This window comes from Pseudorca crassidens, chromosome 3 (assembly GCF_039906515.1).
Source record: "Pseudorca crassidens isolate mPseCra1 chromosome 3, mPseCra1.hap1, whole genome shotgun sequence".
Classification (NCBI taxonomy): Eukaryota; Metazoa; Chordata; class Mammalia; order Artiodactyla; family Delphinidae; genus Pseudorca; species Pseudorca crassidens.
Genome location: NC_090298.1, coordinates 172,380,349 through 172,397,574, shown reverse-complemented (window position 1 = coordinate 172,397,574; position 17,226 = coordinate 172,380,349). Strand labels below are relative to the sequence as shown.

At 60.5% G+C, this 17,226-nt stretch overlaps 3 protein-coding genes across 5 annotated transcripts in view; all 3 read right to left on the bottom strand.

Moving 5' to 3' along the window:
- Positions 1–1,325: 1,325 nt before the first annotated feature.
- C2CD4C (C2 calcium dependent domain containing 4C) lies at positions 1,326–4,961 on the bottom strand. Its single transcript, XM_067734593.1, has 2 exons — positions 4,822–4,961; positions 1,326–4,223 (listed from the first exon to the last, which is right to left on the bottom strand). The coding sequence occupies exon 2, from the start codon at positions 4,184–4,186 to the stop codon at positions 2,924–2,926; it is 1,263 nt and encodes a 420-aa protein (XP_067590694.1). The 5' UTR covers positions 4,187–4,223; positions 4,822–4,961; the 3' UTR covers positions 1,326–2,923.
- Positions 4,962–8,165: 3,204 nt separating this feature from the next.
- On the bottom strand, positions 8,166–9,260 carry LOC137222799 (guanine nucleotide exchange factor subunit RIC1-like; the record flags this gene model as incomplete). The annotated part of the gene is made up of 1 exon (XM_067734592.1): positions 8,166–9,260. A coding segment is annotated over one exon (645 nt), but the record flags the coding sequence as incomplete, so codon positions are not given.
- A 1,139-nt stretch (positions 9,261–10,399) lies between these two features.
- Positions 10,400–17,226, bottom strand: part of SHC2 (SHC adaptor protein 2) — a 29,781-nt gene continuing 22,954 nt past the window's right edge. Inside the window, exons 11-13 of one of the 3 annotated variants that reach the window (XR_010942594.1) lie at positions 15,330–15,645; positions 12,299–12,432; positions 10,400–11,110 (exon numbers count right to left, since the gene is read on the bottom strand). Coding sequence is in view for 2 of the 3 variants with exons in the window: in XM_067734590.1 (XP_067590691.1) it covers positions 12,304–12,432; positions 15,335–15,645 (440 nt within the window). In the remaining variant the exon portion in view is untranslated. Of the gene's footprint in view, positions 11,111–12,298; positions 12,433–15,329; positions 15,646–15,699; positions 16,645–17,226 lie in introns of those variants that run through there. The other 2 variants (XM_067734590.1, XM_067734591.1) reach the window with 2 other exon arrangements.

The window sequence follows — 17,226 nt, the reverse complement described above, 5'->3', positions numbered from 1 at the left end:
TGGTTAGTGCAGCTCATCTGGCGGGCTGTCAGCAGGTGGGGGCTGCTCAGGACCCCAACCCGCACAAGGTTGGTGAGGGAACAGCTGGTCTGATTCCACACCCTGGGGCTCAGTTTCCCCACCTGTCAAATGGAGCAAACACAGCCCACACCAGCTGCAACTCCCACACTCGCAAAGGCTGCGCAGTCCCGGGCTGCACAGACGCCGTCCCGTCCCTGTGCACGGCCTGACCCCCAGGCTTCCGTGATGGGAGGCCTGCCCCCCAGCCCGGGTCCCTCAGTGAAAGGAAGCCACTTCCCAGGGGACAGGGGAAGGCAGGGTCGGACCCAAGCTAGAAAGAGCGGGCAGTTCCTCAAGGGAGAGCAAAGGGGGAGGGCTGGGACCCTCGCCCTCCACTGCCAGCTCCCCGGTTCCCCAGCAACATTGCAGGAACCCAGAGACAGGGTCAGGCCACGGCTTTCCATGGATTCACACACTGAGGAGCCTCCCTGGGGCCCAGCGCAGTGCTGGGGCTGGAGGTGGCCTTTCACGGAGATAAACCTGCCGGCCCTGGGGCTGGAGACAGATACGACCCCAGACAGCCTGTGAGCTGAGGTGGGACAGGGAACACACAGCAGAGGGGGCCAGGAAGCCTTCCTCTATGAGGTGCCATGTCAGCTAGGGCCTGAGAGCAGGGAACTTGAGGGGCAGGAGGCATTCCAAGCAGAGGGAACCAGCTGTGCGAAGGCACAGATGTGAATGGCCCAGAGCCGGCTCCCACGCCCCCAACCCACCGCCCCTGGCAGGGGGTCTCCAGGGTGTGTGACAAGGGTGGGGGCTGCCCTCCTGTCTGACTGCAGGGGCTGGGGCAGACCAGACGGGAGCGAGGGGCATCTGAGGGGGTCCCCGTCGACGATGGCCCTGCACGTCCAGTCTCTGTCCCCAGAAGGTCAGAGCGCGGAAGGGGCCGATCCTGGCATGGCTCTCCCCGGTGGCTGCGGTGAGGGTGCAGATTCACATCCCGGCTCTGGGCCAGGCTGCCTCGGGAGGGTGACTGAAAGGCGGGGTCTCCACACCTATGAGGTGGGATGCTCGCGGCCCTGGCGGGGCGAGAGCAGCGCTCTCACGCACACCTGCGGGATGAACGTCTCATGTCCTCCTAACAGGGCCTGGGGGTCCCTGCCCTGCTGCAGTCTCGCTTCCTTGCCTCCACCCCAAGCAGGAGAGGCCCAGAGGCTCGAAAAGGCTGGGTGGGGAGGGCCTCGCTCATCCTGAAGGCTCCCGCCACCCTCCCTGGAATTCAAGACAAAACTCTTCTCTTGTTATTAAACAGCAAAGCCAGCAGATCTCCGCCCCCGCATCCCTGGAACACCTTTATTGCACTAAAAACAGCAGCTATAAACAAACACTTGGGGGAGGTTGTCTTAAAGATATACCCACAGTCAGTTTCAAACACAGATGTCAAACAGTGCAGGGGCCTATAAAACGGGGGCCCCCAGAAGGAAAGCCGGGGATGTGAGCGGTCAGGGTCAGAGAAGGGGGCTGAAAGTCCGAGCATCTCACTCCATGCAGGGCTGTCTGCCCCCTCCACCCACAGGCCTGGCCCGGTGGTCCCCCGGAGCAGAGGGCCTAAGGGAGCAGGCCGAGGACAGAGGCCGGAGGGGGCACAGCAAGGGACCCTAGTGCCAAGGGCTTTCGTTCTCGGCCTCAAGGGTGCACAGGTATGTCTCACCACATGTGCACCCCGTCCCCCGGGGTGCTGGAGGGAAACATGCTCCTTCATCCCTCCCCCAGGGTGATCTGGAGACCCAGAGCCAGGAGGGACAACGTTTGGACTGGGAGGGGCACCCCAGGATCCCCACAGACTGGCCGGGTCCATCCTCGCCCAGCAGGCAGCCCAGGAGAGGTGAAGGGGCAGAGCTGGCCTTGCCTGGCCCCTGCTTCAAACTGTATCGTTTCTGTTTCGGTGAGCAGGAAACCTCCACAGAAATCATTCAAGGACCCACAAACTGACACAATTAAACCCATGCAGCTGTTTTAGCAGCACGAAAAGCCACAACCAGGGTCTCCCCAGCCTCCCCTTTGTCCCACCCACCCTAACCAAAACCTATGTACACGAGTGGAGTAAACGTCAAGGCCATCAGTCACTGGGCATCACTTCCTGGGTAATGCACCGGAGGGGGCAGGGGCCAGGGAGGAACGGGGCCCCCGGGCTGGCGCTGCTCTCTGGGCACGTTCTGAGCAACCCCTCCAGGGGAGGGAAGTTCCCAACGTCCAGCAGGGCCACAGGGTCCCGAGTAGAGAAGGCGATGGAGGAAAACAGCTGACACGAGGGCTGTCTCGCTCGAGGGGCTGGAGGAGAGCAATTGCCCCCGTTTTCATCTGCTGGGGCTTCCTCCACGGCTGCCTGTCTTTGCCAGGCAGTGGCTCTCAGACGTGGCTCTTGCCTCCAGAGCCTGGGAGGACCGAGGACTGCCCAGAGCCAGCCCACCCCAGGAGGGCATTCTCCCACAGCCCCGAGGGGCACCGTGGGCAGAACTTGGGCCTGGCCCTGATCTCTGGGGGGGCGGGGGGCAGGGTCTGGCGGGCCGGTGGCAGGAGGACACTCATGCAGCAGAGGAGAAGATATGACTGGGCCTCAGGACCGGCGGCCTCTGGGTCTGTGATCGGCCTTAGCTGCCTCCTGGCCCAGGTTCCAGAACTCAGGAAGGGGCGAGGCAGGGGCATGGAACTTGGGGCACAGGGGGACCCTCAGCCCTGCAAGCTGACCCCTTCTTTTCCCCGGCAGCCCCCTCCCTTCTCCTCTGGAAAACAGCATGGCCCAGGACACCCCCAACATGGGCTGCAGCATCAGGGCCGGGCAGCCTGAGTGGAAACCACCTCCCCTGCCGGATCCGGGTGGGGGCGGGGTCTCCTCTGCCGGCGGGAGGGGGCGTGGGGGCCTTTACAAGAAGGGAAGCAGAGAGGTCAGGGGCAGCTCCTTCTCCCCGAGCAGGGTGTCCCGCTTGAGGCTGCTGCCCTTGTTCACCACCTTGATCCTGAGCGCCAGCTTCCGCACGCTGGCCGGCCCCAGGCCGTCGAAGAAGAAGTCCTCGTTGAAGACGGGGTGGCGGCTGTTCTTGACGATGGTGCTGCGCTGTTTCTGCAGCTTGCCGGGCACCAAGCACAGGCCCACACAGCAGTTGATGCTGCGGGCGTCGCAGAGCCGGTCGTAGAGGCCCTCGGCCGCCAGCAGGCGCACGCGCAGGCGGGCCTGGGCCGCCTCATACTCCGCCAGCAGCCGCACGCTGCCCCGCGGGCCTATGCGTACAGCGTGCTCCGCGCGGGGCGCCACGCTGGGCTCGGGGCCGGGCTCCGGGGTGGCCCTGCGGGCCAGGCGGCGCCGGGCCCCAGGGCTGGTGTCCGGCGTGCTGTCGTCGGCCGACGGGGAGCCGTGGCGGCCCACCGAGTGCTTCAGCTGGCTCACCTTGGCCTGGCTGTCCTGGGCGAACCCTTTGAGCAGCGACACGGAGCGCGAGAGCAGGGGGGACCCGAACGGCGAGGACTCGGCCGAGGACCCCGTGTCGCTCTCCCCGCCACTGACGCAGCGGCTGGGGCTCATGAGGGCACCGCCGGCCTCCCTGGGCGCCCCATCGCCCCCGTTGGCCTTGACGCCCCCCCGACGGCGCCGGGTGCCCGGGGAGCCCACCTGGGCCAGAGCCCCGTGCTCGCTATGGAACAGAGACTCCTTGCGCCGTGTGTGGGGGCTCTCGGCCAGCGTGGCGAAGCCATAGGACGTCTGGGCCTTGGGCACCGAGGGCAGCGACATGGCCCCCTGGGCCTGGGGGTCGGCGTTGGTGGCAGCCTCCTCGGCGGTCCAGTCCTCTGCGCTCTCGATCTGGATCACATGCCTGGTGGCCGCCTTCAGCAGGCTCTTGCTCTCGGCGGCCAGCTTGGCAGGCAGCCGGGGGCTCCGGGGGCCGCGGCGGGGCGCGGCAGAGGCCAGGTTCTGCTCCGAGGTCGAGGGCCCCAGCTCAGCCTGAGCCTCCGGCTCCGTGGGGCCGGCGGGCAGCTTCGGGGGGATGAAGAAGTCCGGGATCTTGTCGGGCGTGAGCACGTTGCTGTACAGAGGCCCCTTGGCGGCCCTGTCCCCACCCTCGCCCCCCGTAGCTCCATTCTCCCCTGACCCACGAAGCCGTTCCAAGAACCACATGTTGGTTTTCTTCATCGGGGCGGAGGCAGGAGCCTGGAGGGATCTGCGGAGCCTGGGAAGAGAAGCGGGGGTCGGGAGCTGCAAGCCCCCCTGCACGCGGGGGCTGGAAGAGGGGCTCCCGGCACCCGTTGGGGGGAGCCCTGCAGGGGGCCAGCGGGGTCAGAAGGCGCTGAGGCCCAGGACAGCGGCGGGGTGGGCTCGCCCCTCCCCTCCCCTCCCCTCCCCAGAGGAATCGCGCTTAACTTCCAAGTGCCGAAGCCCGGCCCGGGAGGTGGGGGCGGCGCTGACTCTCGGGAAGCTCCCAGGGGACTGCGGCTCCACTCTCGCCCCCACCCCCGTTCTGAGGATCTCAAAGCGCTTTCTAAAGGGGTCCGCGCTCAGTCCAGGGGGAAGACACCCCAGGGCGTACGGTGGACCCTGGGGTGTCCCAGCTCCGCCCCCCCCCAAGCTCCCACCCACCTGTGGCTTCTCCCGGGCCGAGGGTCCAGGCATCCGGGGTGAGGGAAGGGAGAGGAGGTGAGTCTGCGGGCTGGCGGCGCGGCGAACCGACCCCTCCCCTCCTCTCCCCCACCCCGCCCCGCGGGACTCGGCTGGGGGTGGGGGTGGGGTCCTAGCAGCCCCCGCGGAGCGTGGCGGGGCCCCGAACTCACCTGCCCGGGGACGGTGGCCGAGGCTGGCTGGTCCGCGGACACGCCGGGGTCTCGGCGCAAAGGCTGGGGGCGCGGGGACGCGGGGACGCGGGCGCAGCCTCGGTCGGGCGGCAGCGGCAGCGCAGTCGGACTCATTCACCAGCGGCGGCGGCGGCGGGAAACCGCCCAGCTGGCCGCCGCGCCGCCGTATTCCTCCTAGTACGGCCGCCCTCCTCCCCCGCCTCGCTTGCCCCGGGGACGGGGCGGGCGGTCTGCGCAGCCCCCAGCGGGCAGAACCGAGGAGCCTCGCGGGGACTCGGGGACTGAAGGGGTGGGGGGAAGGAGGCAGGTGGTGGCGGTTTGCTGACGCCCCTCGAAACCCCGGGCCCCTGCCTCAGTTCCTCTGAGGGCCACTTCCCGACTTACGCTGACGAGTAAAAGAACAGCAATAATAATAACGGCAGCTGAATTTATTACTGAGCGCTTTCTCAGTTCCAGGCTCTCAGCGCCCTCCCCCCAACTCATTCCACAAAAACCGGCGGGTACGTCCTATGGCTGTCTCCAGTTTGCACATGAGGAAGGTGAAGGTTTCTTTCCAGAAACAAGGAGCTAGCCGCTGAGACGCGGCTCAGTGCAGACACCCGAGAAGCCGGCCAGGGCGCTGCTCCTTCATGGGAGAGATGTTTATCGAGCACCTACTGGACGCTGGGAACATGGCTGTGGCTGGCATGCAGCTGCCGGCTTTGCGATGTGTCCTGGTCGGAAGGACGCCAATACAGAAATACACAGGTAAATACTAACCGTGGGTTTGGTGGCTCCCATGACAAATGTGATTCGGGGAGAAAGGAGAGAGTCCCCCCCTTCAGTTCACAGATGGCTAAACCAGCAAGGGTAAGACCAGGAGACTCAGGCCTGGCAGCTCTGAGACCACAGCGTGTCTTGGGATTCCACCCTCCACCCTTGTGATCTGCTGGCCTCAACCCCCCTCGTCCTCACTCCTTCCTCCCTCCCAGCCTCAGTTTCCTCTTCTGGAATCCAAGGCCGAGTGACCAGTCCGAAGTCCAGCAAGATAATGTATTGCCAGGACTGATGCAGAGCAGGGGAAGCCTAGACCTTATTTAATTATCATATTCCAGGAGCCTCCTCTCTTCCAGAAATGTCCCCGAGCATCGTCGTGGCTGGAGCTGGGATGGGGGCTGGTCTGGAGTGACGGTTGGTTCAACAGCAGAAGGGGAGACGGGGGGGGGGGGGGGGTTGCAGACTGAGCTGGAGCTGGACAGAGGCCCCTCCAACACTTCCACTTGACCTTGGAGTGAGGTGGGGCTTAGCGTCCCATTGTCCAGATGGGGAAAGTGAGGCTCCCTCAAGAGGCCTGTCTCAACTTTGCTCACCCAGGAAACATTGAGCCCCCCTTTGTTCTGGGGGCAACACTGGCGTGGCCACACAGTCTGACAAAGGAGGCAGATACCAATGAATGCATCACTTCACTGCCACCTCCAGGAAGCCTGCCCTGCCTGCCCCGCATCACAGCCCAACAGAGCCCACGAAACCTTAACTTCAGCTCTCATGAAAAATACCCTCGAGCAATTACTCGGTTGATGTCAGTCACCCCTGCTGGGCCCGGAGTGCCACAGTAGGAAGGGTGACCCTAGAACAATGCTCTTCCCCGCAGGGGCCTCGAGCCACCGCCCAGGATGGCGAGGTGACCGGCTCAGGCGTCCTGATGACAGGCCGGCCTGCGTACTGCGGCTTCGCTCCCCACACACCCTCGCCTCGCTGGGAGCGGGGTCTTCCTCCCAGCTGGGTTGGGGGAGGAGGGCAGTGAGTTTATTCTGTGCCGGTCTCTGCGCTGAGTAGCTCAGGACGCTAGTCCGGAGCCTTGTATCTGGGTTCAAATCCTGGTGCCAACTATTCCTGCTGTGTGACTTCTGGCAAGTGTCCAAATCTCTCTGTGCCTCTGTGTTCTCAGCAGTCCATGGGCATAACACCTGCCCCTGAATTGCAGCGTCAGAGTGAAGATTCCACAGGGCGAGGTACTATTTGCAAAACGCTTAGTACGGGGACCGGAAACGTGTGAGTTAAGTGTGGGTTCCACGGATGCTGCTACCGGTGAAGAAGGGGACTCAGTGGGGGAGGAGCCCTAGGACCTGACCCCACCACGGTCCAGCTCAGCCGGAAGCCCCACTCCTATCCCCACCCCATCACATTTGGGGAAACTGAGGCACGGCAGGGGGGTGCGGGAACGCACCTGGGGAAGGTCCCGAAGGCCTGCCCTGTGGGGCCAGGGACCCCACCCTGGGAGGGGCCCTTCCAGCTGGTCAGCTCAGCTCCGAGCCCAGCTCCATGTCCCTTTCTGTAAACAGGAACCTCTCCGGGTCCACAGAGCCCTCAGCTGATGGGCATGGCAGCACCCCCAGGACTCCCCCCCTCAGCAGCAGCCTTCTTGGAATCAGAAATGGGGAGGCTGCAGGCTGCAGGCTCAAGCTGGAGAGAGGGCCCCCTCTACCTCATGCTGGGTGGAGGGACCCACTGAATGGGGAGGGGGAGATGGCAGACCTAAGGGTGGCTGGGAGGAAGCACCAGGAGGTGGCTTGCAAGAGATCTGAGCTCCAGTCCAGAGGGGCCACCTGGTGCCCATTTGACTCCAAGCAGTGGCCTCCCCTCTGAGCTCCGCCTCCTTCCCTGGAAAAGGGGGCGCAGGCCTGTCTGCAAGCTCCCGGGAGGGTCCCGGGCCCAACAAGGCACAGGGTAGCCCGCGTCGGGGGAGGGCCATCATCCCCAGTTTACAGAGCAGGACGCTGAGGCGCAAGGGAGGCCCAAGCCACAGGGCACCCAGTTCAGAGAAGGGGAGCTACTGGCCAAGGCGGCATGGTGGAGTCTGAACCCCCGTCTCTACTGCCTCCCTCCCCAAGTTTCCCTGAGGGCAAAGCTGGGGCAAGCAGCATTTGTTGACTGAATAACTGAAGGTAGAATGGGGCAGGAGCTAGCTGTGCGGGGCCCAGGCTCCCAGCCCCCGTCACCATGGGGCACCCCAGGCCTGGCTTTCCCGACTCAGGGAGCAGGATAGGGAGGTGATGGGGTTGGAATCCAGGCTCTGCCCCCTCCCAGTGGTGTGGCCTTGGCAGTGACCTCATTCCTCAGAGCCTCTATTTCCTCATCTGTAAAGTGGGGAGAAGTTCAGGATTCCAAGTCTGTGCAGTTCTTAGCACATGCCCGGGGTGGGGTGCTAGATAGAGTCTTTGAAGGGGAACCTGGGCCTCGGAGGACCCAGAGCTAGGAATGAATGGCCTACAAACCTCCAGAATCTGACAGTCCCCCCCATCCCCCCACCCGGTCCTTTCTGCCCGCCACCCCCCAGTCCCATCCTGTCCCCCACAGCTTAATTCCCACTTGGGAATCTTATCACCTCTGTGCTCAAAAGGCCCCAAGCGGCTCTCTCTGGCACCAAGCTTTGCCCAGCTGTGCCCCCCACTCCACCGCCCCTCTGATCTCCCTTCCAGCTGCTCTGGCCATCCTTCTGTCTCCTGAAGAAGTTGTGTTCCACACACCCAGGGCCTTTGCACACACCATCCCTTCCGCCCAGATCTCTCTCCTCCTCTCTCGGGGCCTCCCTGCTCATCCTCCTGGATTTCCTGGGGCCCCTAAGCTCCAGGGCACTTCCCTTCCCACGGTTGTCATCAGACACTTAGCAGTGACCTGCTAATTAACGTCATTTGACAAACTCCACAAGAGCGGGTCTGTCTTGGTCACCCGTTGCATCCCCATTACCCACCAGGGGTCCTGGCAGGTGGACAAGAGGAGGTCATGAAGGCAGATTAAAGGATATTAGGATGGGGGTGTGGATGGATGGACAAATGAATGGTGAATGGGTAGTTAGATGGATGGATGTGTGATGGATAGGTGGGTAGACTGATGAACGATGGATGGACAGATGGATGGGTGGGTGAGTGGATGGATGGATGGGTGGGTGGATGGGTGGGTGGGTAGGTGAGTGGATGGATGGATGGATGGATGGATGGATGGATGGATGGATGGGTAGATGGATGGGTGGGTGGGTAGGTGAGTGGATGGATGGATGGATGGATGGGTGGATGGATGGGTGGGTGGATGGGTGGGTGGGTAGGTGAGTGGATGGATGGATGGATGGGTGGATGGATGGGTAGATGGATGGGTGGGTGGGTAGGTGAGTGGATGGATGGATGGATGGATGGGTGGATGGATGGGTGGGTGGATGGGTGGGTGGGTAGGTGAGTGGATGCATGGATGGATGGGTGGATGGATGAATGGGTGGGTGGGTGGATGGATGGGTGGATGGATGGATGGGTGGGTGGGTGGGTGGATGGATGGGTGGAAGGATGGGTGGGTGGGTGGGTGGGTGGATGGATGGGTGGGTGGGTGGGTGGGTGGGTGGATGGGTGGATGGGTGGATGGATGGGTGGATGGGTGGAAGGATGGGTGGGTGGGTGGGTGGATGGATGGGTGGATGGGTGGGTGGATGAATGGGTGGGTGGGTGGATGGATGGATGGGTGGGTGGGTAGGTGAGTGGATACATGGATGGATGGGTGGATGGATGAATGGGTGGGTGGGTGGATGGATGGGTGGGTGGGTAGGTGAGTGGATACATGGATGGACGGGTGGATGGATGAATGGGTGGGTGGGTGGATGGATGGGTGGATGGATGGGTGGGTGGATGGATGGGTGGATGGATGGATGGGTGGATTGGTGGCTCTGTCTCCAGATCTCTGAAGTAAGAGACATGGCATCAGAGTCCCCTTCTGGCTCTGCCTTTTGATGGCTTCCCCCCTAGTTACAGGCAGACCAGAGTGGCTTTCACTGCCCACACCCTTACCAGGTCCCCCCACAGCCTGGGACAGAGCCTGCTGACAGCAGAGAAAGCACAGCCCCTCCCCAGAGCCAGACCCTGGGTAGGGGTGTGGCCCAGCCTGGCAGGGTTGTGGTGAGGCTTGGGGTGCCTCCTTGGGAGGGATGCCTCCATGTTTGTGGGAGGAGTTGAAGGAGGGTCCTGGGGAGAGATGGGGGTCTCCCTGGGAAGTAGAAATCATGTGAGGGAAGGTCAGGAGAAGAGAGTCGGGTGCCAGAGCAGGGAGCTGGGCACGCGGGAGAAGTAGGGGCTTTGAGGTCGATAAAGGGGCCTGAGAGAGAACTGGGGTCTTCTCAGGAAAATGAGGACGAGAGACGTTGGGAGACCAAGAAGTCAGGCCATCTTTCAGGACAAGTTAGGAGCTATTTGGAGAAGAAAACAAAGAGCTTTTTGCCAGGTATCTGGGGGTATCTCGAAGGACAGAAGAAGTTTCTGGCATTTGGGAGATAGAGTGTTTCCAAAGAGAAGCTGGGGGTATGTTTGACAGAGGAGCTGGAGTGTGCTTTGTCTCAGGATAAGACTGAGGTTCTGGGAAATGTCAGGGGATTCGCCACCCCCCCCCCCAAACAGGGGCACAGCCAGGGCCTGGCTCCTTCTTCCTCCGGGCCAGGGGAGGCCAAATCCGGTGCTGCCTTGGCTTCCCCCCCCCAGGAGACTGAACCCAGACCCCCACCCCAAGAAGGCCTTGTAAGGCGCAGGACGGCTCACGCGCCCCGTGGTCATTCCCAGGTTTAATTACAAACAGAGTCCAAGTGTCCAGTGCAGGTTGACAGCTGGGAGGGCGGGGGCCTCACAACCAGCCCCACCCGGGTCAGTTGTCTTGGGGTTGCCTGGATACCCCCCATCATCCCAAGGCTGCCCCCCACTTCCACATCAGCATTTGCCCTGGCCTGAGGGCCCAAAGCACCTCGATTCTCCCCCCAAAAGACAACTGTGCACTAATTTTTCAGGTGGAAAATCTGAGCCCGGCCAGGACAGGAACCCGTCTCCATGCCAGGGAACTGGGGACCTGCTGGTTCCAGGGAGGTGAGCTGACGTCCAGCCGGGAAAGGAAACGGTGCCTCCTTGCCCCATCAGGAACCTGGGCCAGGGCTCCGAGATAGAGGGCTGCTTTCTGATATACTTTCTTTAAAGGCGAGAAAAGGCTCTGTCTTTGGTATGTGTGCCCTCACTCCAGGTGAAGGCTGGCGGCAGGCAGAGGGCTCGGTGGGAGAAAGGGGTCGTGGGCTCCGTCTCCAGGCGGGCTTGACCCAGCCCAGCCCAGGGCCAGCTGGAGAAGGAAGATTCCAGAGACCCAGGCGGAGGAAGGAGAGACAGCGGCGATTCCGGCCCGACCAGGGTCCAGAGAAAGGCTGAGGGCCCCTAAGGCCACCACAGGGCCATCCGGGGGGAGCGGGGACAAGGAGCCACAGGCTGAGAGCCACAACCTGGGGGAGAAAGAAGGAGAGGTCAAGGCTCAGCAGAGACAGCAAGCGGAGACCCGGCTTCAGGTGTCAGAGACCTCAGTTACAAGGCAGCAAAGTGAGCCAGCGTCAAGCCTCAGGCTGAGGGCCAGGGTTCGAGTCCCAGCTCCTCCGTGGTCTTGCTGTGTGACCTAGGGTAGTCCCTTAACCTCTCTGTGCTGCTGAGAACGCTATTAACAGTGCCTTTGTCAGCGGTGCCTGGGAGTCAGTGAAGATGTGGAGAAGGGATGAGCTCAGGGCCTGGACGCAACAGCTGCTGCGTTAGCACCTGTGATTACCGCCATCGGTGTTGCTTCTCGGGTCACAAACAACTCAGGGAGTAGAAGGGAAGCAGGTCAGACCCCGGCACGTGCACACACACAGCCCCACGGTGCCGCAGATCGTTTCAGGTGTTCCACAGGCCACCCCCATCCCTGGAGCCCTGCCCCAGATTGGGAATCCTGTCTCTGCCTGCGGTGGTGGCCGAGGCCTGGCTGGGGGCAGGGAGCAGGCCAGTGCTGAGTGGGGAAGGAGGCAGAAAGAGACTGTTGTCATGGGGACCGGAGAGCAGCCCAACCTGGCCCACAAGCGCCTCTCAGCCTTTGGGGAAATTCCACCAACCCCTTCCCTCTGCAAGCTGAGCCCCCGGCTCCCAGCTTCCCTGCATCCCCGGGTCCTGCCTCTGTCTGCTCCCCAAAGACTGTGGCTGCCACCCAGACCCCTCTGCGCCCCAGCTCGGCCGCATCCTCCCCTGCCTAGCCAGGCCCCCACCTCACATTAGCCCCCCCCCTCAACCAGAGAGGCCCTGGAATCACCAAGACCTGCCTGTCCCTCACCCACTCAAGACTTCCCGAGGTTCCAGAAGTGACAGGCGCAGGTGGACCTTCTCACCCACCCACCTCGCCTCACACTCCAGCCCCGCCAGACCCACCTCCTCTGGGGGCTTTTTACCCCCAGTTAAACACAGAGTTACCCTAAACAGCTCCGAGCGTGACTGCTGATGGGGACAGGTTTCCTTTGGGGGTGATGGAATGTTCTGGAATTAGATGGGGGAAGGTGGCACAACTCAGAAAGCCACTGAGTTGTGGGTGAATTATGTGGCGTGTGCACCTTAGTGTTTAAGATGAGAAAAATCTGGCAATGGGGGCTGGGAGCCCACGGGGCCGGACGCACCTGGCTCAGGGTTCCCGCCTGACGACACCACGCAGGTGCAGCTCGCTCTCGGCGGCCACGATGGGCTGCCCGTTCTGCAGGTGGTAGTCGATCAGGTGGCTGATGCTCTCGAAGAGCACGTCCTTCGTCCGCACCTGTGGGGCCAGAGGCCTCAGCATCACCACCACCAGGAGCTTGTCGGAGAGGCAAACTCTCGGGCCAGCCCCAGACCTGCTGACGGGGAGCTGCGTCTTCACGAGCCCTCCGATAGCTCGCACTCAAGGCTGAGAACCGCTGGGTCAGAGACTTCAACCACAGAATCAGCCTCAGAATTCCAGAGCTACGTGTGGACACAGGCTCCAAAAGCACCGGCACTCCGGGGCCACGCTTCCTGTAGCGGGTTGAATGGTGCCCCCACCCCAAGTATATGTCTACATCTTAACCCCTGAAACCTGTGAATGGGCTGTTGTTTGGAAAAGGCCTCTTTGCAGATGTGATTAACATGAGTTCACCTTGATGGATAAGGAAGATGTGGTCCACAGGTACAACGGAATGCTACTCGGCCATAAAATAGAATGAAATAACGCCATTTGCGGCAACGTGAACGGACCTAGAGATTATCACACTAAGTGGAGTAACTCAGAAAGAGAAAGTCAAATATCATATGATAGCACTTCTGTGTGGAATCTAAAATATGATGCAAATGAACTTATTTACAAAACAAAAACAGACTCATAGACATAGAGAACAGGTTTGTGGTTGCCAAGGGGGAGCGGGGTGGGGGAAGGATGGATTGGGAGTTTGGGATTAGCAGATGCAAGCTATTATACATAGAATGGATAACAAGATCCTACTGTATAGCACAGGGAACTATATTCAATATTCTGGGAAAACCATAATGGAAAAGAATATAGGAAAGAATGTATATACGTATGTATAACTGAGTCACTTGGCTGTATAGCAGAAATTAATACAGCATTGTAAATCAACTATACCTCAATTAAAAAATTAATTTTAAAAAAGAGTAAAAAAGGATGAGCTCATCTTGGATTACTCAGGTGGCCACAAATCCAGTGACCGGCGTCCTCATAAGAAGAGAAAAAGCTTGGACACAGAGACACAGGGAGGGGCCACGAGAAGACAGAGGCGGTGACTGGGGTGATGTGTCCACAAACCAGAGAACAAGAATTTCCGGCAGCCATGAGATGCTGAGGGGGAGGCCTGAACCCAATCCTCCCTCAGAGCCTCAGAAGGAACCAGCCCGGCTAACGCCTTGGTGTCAGACGTCTGGCCTCCAGAGCTGGGAGAGAATACATCTCTGTGGTTTCAAGCTGCCCGGTTGGTGATCATTTGGGAGGGCAGTACTAGGAAATGAATACCCGCCAGGAATCTTGTAGACATGGATCTGAAAATCAGAACCACCAAATCTAAAAGCCACCTGCATCTTAGAATGAGAAAATCTTAGCATCCTACGTATAGACCTGGACGCAACACACACCCGCTGGCCGCCAGCTGCCAGACATTCATGGGCGATGCCAGACTCGCTGGGCACAAATCACCAGGGGAGCGGGCTGGCAATGCACATGCCTGGGCCCACGGCAAACCACCTATTTCCCAGGCACTGGGGACAGGACCTGGGAACCTGCATGTTAACCAAGTACGTAAGGAGGTTCTGAAGCTTCTATAGCGTCTCTCATCCTGGAGATCTGTTTACCCGAGAGGGAATTAGGCCTGGGGGAGGGCTGACGGCACGCCAGGCTGAGGTCACAGCTGTGAACGCTGCGATCAGACACGAGTGAGGAGGTGGCTCGGGGAACTGACAGAACAGGGGCCTGGAGCCGTGGCCCCACCTGGACCAGGCCACACAGTCGCCACCCCCGTGTGCCCCGTATAGGGCACGGAGCGCACGCGGCCCCCCGGGGCGGCGCCGAGGATTCAGCTGAAGGTGGTAAAAGCACTTGCTAAACTCCGAGAAGGCCCTTAACACCCCACGCTCCTCACCAGGGAAACAGCACAAAGCCCAAGGCCCTCGGACAACGGAAAACCCTTCAAAACCCTAGCACGCCTTGTAGATCGGAAAATGCCTTGTAAACCCGAAGATGCTTTAGGAGCTATAGAATATGCCAGACCTCACTGACTCAAGGCAGCTGCAAGATGCCTCACAATTTATGTGCCACAAGGAGAGGAGAAAACCTCCAAGTTCAGGCATGATAAAAGTGATGCAGTTGGGCTTCCCTGGTGGCGCAGCGGTTGAGAGTCCGCCTGCCGATGCAGGGGACGCGGGTTCGTGCCCCGGTCCGGGAAGATCCCACATGCCGCGGAGCGGCTGGGCCCGTGAGCCATGGCCGCTGAGCCTGCGCGTCCGGAGCCTGTGCTCCGCAACGGGAGAGGCCGCAACAGTGAGAGGCCCGCATACCGCAAAAAAAAAACAGTGATGCAGTTGATGGTTTAAAAAAAAATCAAGACTTCAGAGGTGTCAAAATGAGAGGAAAGTGTGTACCAGAGGGTTGAAGCAATTCCGTAACTTGCAGGCCCTGAAACTCCTTGTAAATGGAGACGTGCTTTGTGAACCCTCAGATACGTTAGAAATTGAAACGACCAAATTTGTCGCTCAAAGACATCACTGTTTGCAAGATGCGTTAGCAATGATAGAATGTGGGGGGAAAAAGTGCACCTCGCAAATGATGGAATATGGTACTTCGTAAGTCCTAAAAGGCCTTGAGATTGGAAAAGGTTTTGTAACCCCTCTAAATGCTTTATAGACTGGGAAGTCCTTCCTAAAACCTAAAAGTCTTCTAAAACTGCAAAATACTTTGTAATTCTAAAATACCTGGAAAAGGGAAACAGAGTAAAGGGCTCTGTAATCTGAAACGTACTTCATTACACCTAAAGGGCGCTTAAAAGGCGGGCGCCCTGGGCCTTGGGCTGAGGGGAGAGGCCAGGTCCCTTCCCTGCCCAGCCCGGCGCCACACCTGCCCCAGGCCCCCCACCCCAACCCCACCCCACGCAGCCTCCGGCCCCCTCCCCACCCCTGCCCCGCCCCCACGCCCACCTTACCACGCCTTCGGGGTCCACGAGCAGCAGGTGCTTGGGCTGCCCTGCGTGCATGCCGGTGAGGACATACTGCCCCGGGTTGGTGACGCTGTCCCGCACAAGGAAGTCCCCGTCCACTCGAAGCAGTTTCTCCGCCGCCCGACGGCTCATCTGGCCGTGGTACCAGGGCTCCTGCCGCAGCTGCTCTTCCGTGGGGGCGATGGGGGCCCGGCGGGTCGGCGGGCTGGGCCACTGGTCCTCCACGGGAAGGGGGGCTGCCGCCGGACCCGCGGCCACAGAGCACTCGTGCAGCCTCAGGGCATCCTCGAAGGGTCCTGTGGACGAAGACCGTGCGGGAGGCGGGGGGGGGGGGGGGGGGGGGGGGGGGGGGGAGGGAGCGGCCTGGGCTGAGGGGACCTGCTCCTTCACCTTTTATTGGTTCTATTAGTAACGCAATATATTCTCTTGGATTTTCTAAGCATGTGCAAAGAACGAGCATGTCTTTCTTTCCAAGGTGCACACCTACTTCTTTTTCTTGTCCTGTTACACTGGCTTCCTTCCCAGTGTTTATGCCTCTTGTTTCAGCAGCTCGTCTGACCGCACTGGCCAGGGCCTCCACTACATGCTCCACCTCGGTGGTAGGCAGCGGGCATCCCTTTCTTTTCCAAACTCTTAATGGAAAAGCTCCGGATGGTCTTCCTAAGTTTCCTAAGGCTCCCAGCAGGCACCATTGTGACACTGTGCAAGCCCGTCACCCTCTCTGAGATGTGGCCGCATAGCTCAAACACCCTGGAGTGCAGTCGCAGCCCTGACCCCTGCCCTGGCGTGTCTGTGCTCTGCCTCCACCCTCCTTCCACTTCTGGTCCCTCCGGATCACTCCTCCCTGACTCCTCCAGTGACCTAGGGGAAGCTGACCCAGCCTCCCGCTCCCAGGACATGTGACCAGTCCTGGCCAATCAGCATATTCATCTCGCACCCCTGGCCTAGTGATTGGCTGGGGGATGAGCACATGACCCAAGGAGGGCAAATCAGAGGCAACCCCAGGATTTCTAATGGGCGCCTGGCAACAAGCATCACTTTCTCCACTGGGGTTGCTGGACCATCTGGCTGGTCACCCGAGGGGACAGCCTGCCTCAGAAGGAGTTCACACCCGGAGCACCTCCTCTCCCATCTGAAATTGCTGTGGGGGCCAGCAGGGCCACAGCAGGTGCAGGTGTCATGTCACTACTGTAATGACAAGAAATCGAGTTGTCGGTGGAGGGAAGGAGGCTTTGCAAACTGTGAAGGAAGACATTTCCAGGGCTTCTCTAGTGGCGCAGTGGTTAAGAATCCGCCTGCCAAGGCAGGGAACACAGGTTTGAGCCCTGGTCCGGGAAGATCCCACATGCCACGGAGCAACTAAGCCCGTGCGCCACAACTACTGAGCCTGCGCTCTAGAGCCCGCAAGCCACAACTACTGAAGCCCACGCGCCTAGAGCCCATGCTGCGCAACAAGAGAAGCCACCGCAATGAAAAGCCTGCGCACCCAACGAAGAGTAGCCCCCGCTCACCGCAACTAGAGAAAGCCCGCGTGCAGCAACTCAGAAAAAAATAAACAAACAAATAAATAAATAATATTGATGTTGTGGGAAAGGAGTGTATTTTGGACCCAAACCTCCTCCATCAGGCTGAGCCCTCCCTCAGGCTGGGGCATCCCAGAGGGAAGAAGGACTGGCCTCCACCATCAGCTAGTCACTTTATCAAGGTGTGGATTAGGCCTAGCTCCTCAGACTGGGGGCTCCCCATTAGGCTGGGATTTCCATTTTAAGGGGCTTGGGCCTCCTCCCTCAGACCATGGAGTCACATGAAGAGGGAGCTTAAACTCCCTCATCAGACTGGGAAGACCCAGAGATGGGGAGCTAGGCCTCCTGCAGACT

Bases quoted from the DNA above. Each gene is read 5' to 3' on its own strand.
- C2CD4C (XM_067734593.1), bottom strand. From the start codon at position 4,186: ATGAAGAAAACCAACATGTGGTTCTTGGAACGGCTTCGTGGGTCAGGG.